At 44.7% G+C, this 9014-nt stretch overlaps 1 protein-coding gene across 1 annotated transcript; it reads right to left on the minus strand.

Moving 5' to 3' along the window:
• Positions 1-5647, minus strand: LOC138965986 (serine/threonine-protein kinase mos-like). Its single transcript, XM_070338071.1, has 4 exons — positions 5379-5647; positions 3381-3542; positions 2344-2668; positions 1-1489 (listed from the first exon to the last, which is right to left on the minus strand). The coding sequence occupies exons 1-4, from the start codon at positions 5645-5647 to the stop codon at positions 1229-1231; spliced, it is 1017 nt and encodes a 338-aa protein (XP_070194172.1). The 3' UTR covers positions 1-1228.
• Between the last annotated feature and the right edge of the window lie 3367 nt (positions 5648-9014).

Genomic DNA, 9014 nt, shown 5'->3' on the forward strand with positions numbered 1-9014 from the left:
TGGGACATGGCTTCCGTCTCTGGGTCTGCACATTAAGTTGACCCGTGTCCGTCCCGGCCCGGATTCGAACCAGCGACCTTTCGATCACAAGTCCAGTGCTCTACCAACTGAGCTACCGGGCCCCCCCAAGAAGGTTGGTGTCTTGAATAAAGAGGCTGGTTATCACTTGCAGTGTTCACCAGACTCAAATCACTGTTCTGGTTCAACATGATGACTTTGACATGTAGATGATACCTTGGAAATGTTGCAGCAGGAAAGGCCATAAAGCGTAAACCAATTATATTGGGCTATTGTGGAGCGGCACAACGATAATATGGTACGGAATGCATTCTCCTGTAAACGTAGCCTTTTCACAATAGTGTTTGTGCACATTTATCATCTCTGAGGCTGTTACAACTGTGCCATATTTTTGTGATCATGTTTTACATGAATCAGAGATGGGCCACTTTGAAGGGAAATATATCTCTTTCAAGTTAAAATAGGTTACAAAGACTTGGTGTTTCATATTGATCTTTCGACCAATATTTGATTAACCAAAACAACAGTAATAATAAATATGAACGATTATAATGAGCTTTTTTCTCTCACACCTTAAGGAAAATACTTCAAACATTGCAGGCCACGGCATTCAGGACAGTTTATCACACAATCCGTGTAGCCGTTTAGTGCTGTGATCGGTGAAAGCATCTTGACATGGTAGCACAGTGTGTGTAAACACAATTTCTGATGAACTCCTGTGATTCCTTGAATGTCGCTGTGACCGTAATGACTTACACACACACACACACCATCAGACAGCATCTTACAATCAAGCATGTAAGCTATAGATACAACTCAGTACTGGATCGAAATAGCGGAAACACCACACCAAACGATTTTCTTCAATGTGTGTGTTTGAAAATGGCCCGGAGGAACCCGACAGTCACAAATGGAGTGATGGAAAGTAGTCATGTCTTTGTTCCATGACTCGTGACGTCACCTGAACATGATATGACATTATTCAAGAAGCCAGGCTGATATAACTTGTAGGCCGTATCAGCTAGGTGATGTCATTAGGTTGGCACCGTGAGCTTACTCGTGGTAAGATCATCACACCAAACCTAGATCATCTCATTTTCGTTTTAAAATGTTGCAGCAGGATACGAAGTACACACATGCAGTGAAGCCGCAACGGCTGGTTTTGTTGGTTGTATTGTGATGACGTCACAACAAATGAAGGTCACATGATTCACACATGCTCCATCCAGAGACCCACGGCGTGAACGATATCCAGCGATGTAGGTCTGTCCTCGCGGGCTCCTGCCCAGCACTGCGTGTACAGGTCGCAGAACAGGACCTCAAACGGATTGTCGTCGTCCTTGTCATCGTCCTTGTCGTCATCGACGTCGACGTCTTTGATGGGAGGACGACGAGGGCGAAGGTTGTTGGAAACTACCTGGTAGACCACTGCATGAGGCGGTAAGCCCTCGTACGGTCCTCGACGGGTGCGCTGCAACAAATGGAGGAAAAAAACCACGAAGAGAACAGTTACGTGTTTGGCATTGCCGAACAGATTACTCGACCATATAAGGGGCGGGGATGTAGCTCAGTCGGTAGCGCGCTGGAGTTTGTATCCAGTTGGCCGCTGTCAGCGTGAGTTCGTCCCCACGTCACGTTCGGCGAGAGATTTATTTCTCAGAGTCAACTTTGTGTGCAGACTATCCTCGGTGTCCGAACACCCCCGTGTGTACACGCAAGCACAAGAACCAAGTCCAGTGCGCACGAAAAAGATCCTGTAATCCATGTCAGAGTTCGGTGGGTTATAGAAACACGAAAAGACCCAGCATGCTTCCTCCAAAAGCGGCGTATGGCTGCCTAAATGGCGGGGTAAAAACGGTCATACACGTAAAAGCCGTGGGAGTTTCAGCCCATGAACGAACAAACAAACAAACAAACGACCAGTTAGGTGTGCTGAGGAGCCCCGGGGGTACGGAAAGTTTCAGCCTTTTTTTTCTTTTGACTGACTGATCGCGGCTAGAACAAGTATCCAGCTAACGTTCACAAACACAAACGCACGTGGCTATCTCACTATCTACATATGTACCAAAGCAGTAAGCAACTGGGAAAAGTGAGAGGTCCTTGTCTGCCTGATCCTTCCATGTTAATTGTTTTGCAGACAACAAATCAACAAATCAACAAACAAACAAACGTTTACGTGAAGCCAGCAATTCCAGACATCAGCTCAGCAATGTAATTTCTCTTTTAGAGATTAATAAAGTTATTGTATTGTATTGTATTGTATTGTATTGTATTGTATCACAACCATTTTAGATGAGGCCCAGCAACAAAAATTGCACTACTCACCATCTGCCACAGAGTCACCCCCAAGGAGTACACGTCAGAGCGGGGACACGGCCTGAGGCCCCTCAGCAGCTCCGGAGCTCTGTACGCCAGCGTCCCCGCCACTTCGTTCCCCCTCCACACTCCCCCTGCTCCTCCCTCTCCCAGCCCCTCCCCGAGCTCCTCCTCCCCTCTCCCTCCCACGGGGGCCAGCTGGTGGCAGCAGCCAAAGTCCGCGATGCGTAGCGTGAGGTCTTTGGTGAGGATGCAGTTGGCTGGCTTGAGGTCCAGGTGTACGATGTTGAGGGAGTGGAGGTAGTGCAGTCCGCGGGCCATCTGCAATGCCAGGCTGAAACAATACTCACGGAAACCTCAATTTTGTGTGTGTGAAGCTGTTTTCTTAAAACACATTTTACCCGTATGAGCTTGATACAAAAAAAACCCGTTTGTACAAGAAGGTTCTTTTTTTTTCCCTTGAATGATAACATTAGAATATCAACAGCAAACAAACAAAACAAAAACTAAATACGAATGTAGGGGATGAGGAGTTTAAGTTACAGAGAACTCAGTATGGGCTAAGGAGTTCTACCACACTAGTGGTGTGTTGGTCCACTTTTCTGTCCTGCATCAAAGCATACCACCAAGCACAGGATTATAGAAAATCTGATTTTTCGTCAACAACAACAACAACAACAACAACAACAACAACAACAACAACAACAACAACAACAACAACAACTACTGACAGAACCTGACAACACCGCGGGCATAACGCTACAACTAACTTCTGAAGCTTTATGTGCAGAATCAGAGACGGTATCTATGGCCCAACTGTGTGTCACCACAGTGGCACGTAAAAGACATCGACCATTCTGCCATAATTTATAAACATAAACATGTGGCATAAACACAGGTGTCTGATTGCACCGAACCACTCACACACCTGGAGAGCGCGACTTTGGTTGCTGCCAGTTTTGCACTGGGAGAAGCGCCCCCAACTTCCCAGCATTGGGATAATACATTAATGGACATGAAAAATGAAAAATGAAAGAACCGCCCACCTGAGTGTGGTAGGGGTGTCGAGGTCGTGGAGCGGGTCGTTGATGACGGTCTGTAGGTTATGGATTCCCACGTAGTCCATGATGATGTAGGCGCCCTCCACGAAGCCGTGCAGCGACGTGGCGCCCAGCACACTCACTATGTTGCGGTGCTTCAGGCCCAACCTGTATCGACAACACAAGCTCATTAATTGTGCAAGAATCAAGGGTCTGTATCAATTACATTAAAGAAGTACGACACCAACGAAACAGCTCTAGGACTGACGACAGACGCTCACCACATTGCGGTGCTTCAGGGCTAGTCTGCGTAGACAATGCAATGACATTGTGCAAGAATCGAGTCTGTACCAATTACATTAAAGAAGTACGACACCAACGAAACAGCTTTAGGACCGACGACAGACCTCCTCCACGCTCACCACATTGCGGTGCTTCTGGACAAGTCTGCGTGGACAACACAAGCACATTGTGCAAGAATCACGAGTCTTTTTCAAATACATTTAAACAGGTTCGGACAGAACTGCGGCTGTAGTGTCGCAATAAATGCAACAAATGCAACAGGTGCCCATCTCTGTATACAACGAGTAAACTGTGGGTTGATGATGTATTCGAACAAATCAGATCAGAAATTTGGAGGACTCGAGGTTTTTCATTCTTATTTCACTAATACCGTTGTTAAAGCTTTGTTTCCCAGAATCAGGGATGGTCTCATTTGCAAGCATACTTAGGTCACTGTCAAACATGTAAACAAAAGTGGACACATCAGTTACCAGTAAATCAGTAGGTTACTGTCGTCTGAATTGCGTATATTATATAGGTTATTATGCGCTCAATAGTACACACTTTTGATGTCTGCAGGTGACCTATGACCTTTTCTGGCCAAAACAGCTAGACCCGAAAATAAATGTTAAACACTGTAAAAAGGATAAGAATAAGCAGAATAAATTTATCTCTAGAGACGACATTAAGTCGAAAGACTGGAGAAGAAGACATCTGGTCTTGGAGCCTGATATTAATTCGGCTAAGTCAACTTCGCAAAATCTACTTCACGCAGAGTTTGCTGCACGAAGCCCAAATTGGCACTGAATCGTTGGTAAAGAAAACAAACCTTCACGAAGTCTTCGCAAAGTCAACTTCGTCATCATCGAGACTAGCAAGGCTTGGTGGCTAGCCGAAACTCGAAGACCGAGACGGGGGTTGAGCCGGTTTACAGCCTTAAAGAAGGCAATAATTACAGTGGAACCCCCCTTTTAAGACCCCTTCCTTTTAAGACCTTGTTTTCTCAGACTTTCTGTTCATAACCTCTATCAAATTACTCCACATTTAAAGACTCCCTTCGGCGGGGATGTAGCTCAGTCGGTAGAGCAGGGCGGGGATGTAGCTCAGTCGGTAGAGCAGGGCGGGGATGTAGCTCAGTCGGTAGAGCATGGCGGGGATGTAGCTCAGTCGGTAGAGCAGGGCGGGGATGTAGCTCAGTCGGTAGAGCTGGGCGGGGATGTAGCTCAGTCGGTAGAGCAGGGCGGGGATGTAGCTCAGTCGGTAGAGCAGGGCGGGGATGTAGCTCAGTCGGTAGCGCGCTGGATTTGTATCCAGTTGGCCGCTGTCAGCGTGAGTTCGTCCCCACGTTCGGCGAGAGATTTATTTCTCAGAGTCAACTTTGTGTGCAGACTCTCCTCGGTGTCCGAACACCCCGCGTGTGTACACGCAAGCACAAGACCAAGTGCGCACGAAAAAGATCCTATAATCCATGTCAGAGTTCGGTGGGTTATAGAAACACGAAAATACCCAGCATGCTTCCTCCGAAAGCGGCGTATGGCTGCCTTAATGGCGGGATAAAAACGGTCATACACGTAAAAGCCGTGGGAGTTTCAGCTCATGATCGAAACAAACAAACAAACAAGACTGCCCTCTTTTGAAACCCGATTTTCTCATATTTGTTTAGGTCTGAAAAGGGGGTGGGGGGGGGGGGGGTGGGTTCCACTGTACTCATTTAAATCTTACCTGTACACCAGAAGCTCGGAGTTGTAGGACTGGACCAGAGCCTTGGGGTTGGCGAGGTGCTTGTGGTACATCTTGACCGCCACAGTGCGGCCTCGGATACTGGCCACGTACACCGACCCGAACCCCCCTGTCCCCACCAGGTTGCCCAGAATGATCTGGTCCTGCTCGACTCGTCCGCAGCGCGCTGGCGTGTTGCCCCTAGCTATGGGCGAGCCGATGTAGCGACTGGGGGTGGAAGGGCTGGAGTGCAGCAGCGTTTCGCTCACCATCGTGCTATTGTTATTGTTGACGGTGGTGCTGTTGTTGTTATTGTTGTCGGTGGTGCTGTTGTTGTTGTTGGTGGTGGTGAGGTTGGTGGTGGTGAGGTTGGTGTTGTTGTTGCAGTCCGGAGACTATGTCGGGGCTGAGAGTGCAATCTAGACATGGGGATAAGAATAAAACTATTACACTGACTGCGTCCACCAAAATTGGGTTGTCTTTCTGAACTGAAACAAGTCGCGTAAGGCGAAAATACAACATTTAGTCAAGTAGCTGTTGAACTCACAGAATGAAACTGAACGCAATGCAATTTTTCATCAAGACCGTATACTCGTAGCATCGTCAGTCCACCGCTCATGCTCATGGCAAAGGCAGTGAAATTGACAAGAAGAGCGGTTTAGTAGTTGCGCTGAGAAGGGTAGCACGCTTTTCTGTACCTCTCTTCGTTTTAATTTTCTGAGCGTGTTTTTAATCCAAACATATCATATCTATATGTTTTTGGAATCAGGAACCGACAAGGAATAAGATGAAAGTGTTTTTAAATTGATTTCGAAAATTTAATTTTGATAATAATTTTTATATTTTTAATTTTCAGAGCTTGTTTTTAATCTAAATATAACATATTTATATGTTTTTGGAATCAGAAAATGATGGAGAATAAGATAAACATAAATTTGGATCGTTTTATAAAAATGTTTGTTTTTTTTTACAATTTTCAGATTTTTAATGACCAAAGTCATTAATTAATTTTTAAGCCACCAAGCTGAAATGCAATACCGAAGTCCGGGCTTTGTCGAAGATTACTTGACCAAAATTTCAACCAATTTGGTTGAAAAATGAGAGCGTGACAGTGCCGCCTCAACTTTCACGAAAAGCCGGATATGACGTCATCAAAGACATTTATCGAAAAAATGAAAAAAACGTCCGGGGATATCGTACCCAGGAACTCTCATGTCAAATTTCATAACGATCGATCCAGTAGTTTAGTCTGAATCGCTCTACACACACACACACACAGACACACACACACACACACGCACATACACCACGACCCTCGTCTCGATTCCCCCCTCTACGTTAAAACATTTAGTCAAAACTTGACTAAAATAATGTAACAAGTCGCGTAAAGCGAAAATACAATATTTAGTCAAGTAGCTGTCGAACTCACAGAATGAAACTGAACGCAACGCAACGCAGCAAGACCGTATACTCGTAGCATCGTCACTCCACCGCCCGTGGCAAAGGCAGTGCCCGTGGAATTGACAAGAAGAGCGGGGTATTCGTTGCGCTGAGAAGGATAGCACGCTTTTCTGTACCTCTCTTCGTTTTAACTTTCTGAGCGTGTTTTTAATCCAAACATATTATATCTATATGTTTTTGGAATCAGGAACCAACAAGGAATAAGATGAAAGTGTTTTTAAATTGATTTCGAAAAAATAAATTTGATAATAATTTTTATATATTTAATTTTCAGAGCTTGTTTTTAATCCGAATATAACATATTTATATGTTTTTGGAATCAGCAAATGATGGAGAATAAGATAAACGTAAATTTGGATCGTTTTATAAATTTTTAATTTTTTTTACAATTTTCAGATTTTTAATGACCAAAGTCATTAATTAATTTTTAAGCCACCAAGCTGAAATGCAATACCGAAGTCCGGGCTTCGTCGAAGATTACTTGACCAAAATTTGAACCAATTTGGTTGAAAAATGAGGGCGTGACAGTGCCGCCTCAACTTTCACGAAAAGCCGGATATGACGTCATCAAAGACATTTATCAAAAAAATGAAAAAAACGTTCGGGGATTTCATACCCAGGAACTCTCATGTCAAATTTCATAAAGATCGGTCCAGTAGTTTAGTCTGAATCGCTCTACACACACACACAGACACACAGACACACGCACATACACCACGACCCTCGTTTCGATTCCCCCTCGATGTTAAAATATTTAGTCAAAACTTGACTAAATATAAAAAGGACACATTTCAAGACAAAAGTCGCTTCTTTGTGTTGTCAGTTAAATTAAAATCCAGTGCTCATACGCCGTACACTAACACACACACACACACACACACGCTAAGCACATATAACCGAGCAAAGCAAAATGTAATTGAAAGCAAGATTCAAAGCAAAAATCAAACACCAAGGCAGACCACACACACACTTACCTATCGCGTGTTTCTTCTTCCGTGCACAGCGCTTCACTGAGAAAGGAAGACGTTTTTTCTCTCTCTGCGAACTGCGTTCTGTTCATACTCAGTGTGAACTTCGCTCACACTAGTCATATTTCCCAGTACTGAGGCAACAGCGTTTGCTAGCCGAAAACCACCGCAACTCATTTTCACAAACACAAGCATACGTGTACTGTTTTTAGTCGTGCAACTTGTTGGCGATGGACACAAAATAGAAAACCGTGCGCAGACAGACAGACAGACAGACAGGCAGGCAGACAGACAGACAGACAGACAGACATACGCACGTCAGCATCACACAGAATCCCGTGTGTGTACATGTGCGTGAGGAAAATCGAACAAAGAGAATAGAATTGAACTTTATTTTACAAGGATTAAGATTCAAAAGAGAGAGAGACTCAGACTCAGACCTTTATTTCAAAAGGATAAAGGTTTTAGGCAAAGCCTATTCTTCCAACTTGTCCTTTATAAATACAACACATAAAGACAGACGGACATAACAAATCAAAATTCCATAATATAAAATGCAGAAATATATTGTATGGAATGCAACACAATGTGCATTTAAGGAATTACATAAGGAGAACTGGACCGGCACGGTTGGCCTAGTGGTAAGGCGTCCGCCCCGTGATCGGGAGGTCGTGGGTTCGAACCCCGGCCGGGTCATACCTAAGACTTTAAAATTGGCATTCTAGTGGCTGCTCCGCCTGGCGTCTGGCATTATGGGGTTAGTGCTAGGACTGGTTGGTCCGGTGTCAGAATAATGTGACTGGGTGAGACATGAAGCCTGTGCTGCGACTTCTGTCTTGTGTGTGGCGCACGTTATATGTCAAAGCAGCACCGCCCTGATATGGCTCCTCGTGGTCGGCTGGGCGTTAAGCAAACAAACAAACATGAGGAGAACTCAAACATTACAAAATTACATTGACATAGTTATACCTTTCATTTGGGAGTAAAGTTGCTCAAATCAGCTACACATCCGTTAACACTCACAGACATTTTTTTTGGCGCTTTCCGAGTCGACACTCACAGAGAGAGAGAGAGAGAGAGAGACACACACACACACACACACACAGACACACACGGACAGACAGACAGTTAGACAGACATATCACGTGCACTCAACCAATCTACCGCACAAAGACTGAAAAACGTTTCATACTTAAAACAACAAGATAAA

The sequence above is a fragment of the Littorina saxatilis genome, linkage group LG5 (genome assembly GCF_037325665.1).
Source record: "Littorina saxatilis isolate snail1 linkage group LG5, US_GU_Lsax_2.0, whole genome shotgun sequence".
Taxonomy (NCBI): Eukaryota; Metazoa; Mollusca; class Gastropoda; order Littorinimorpha; family Littorinidae; genus Littorina; species Littorina saxatilis.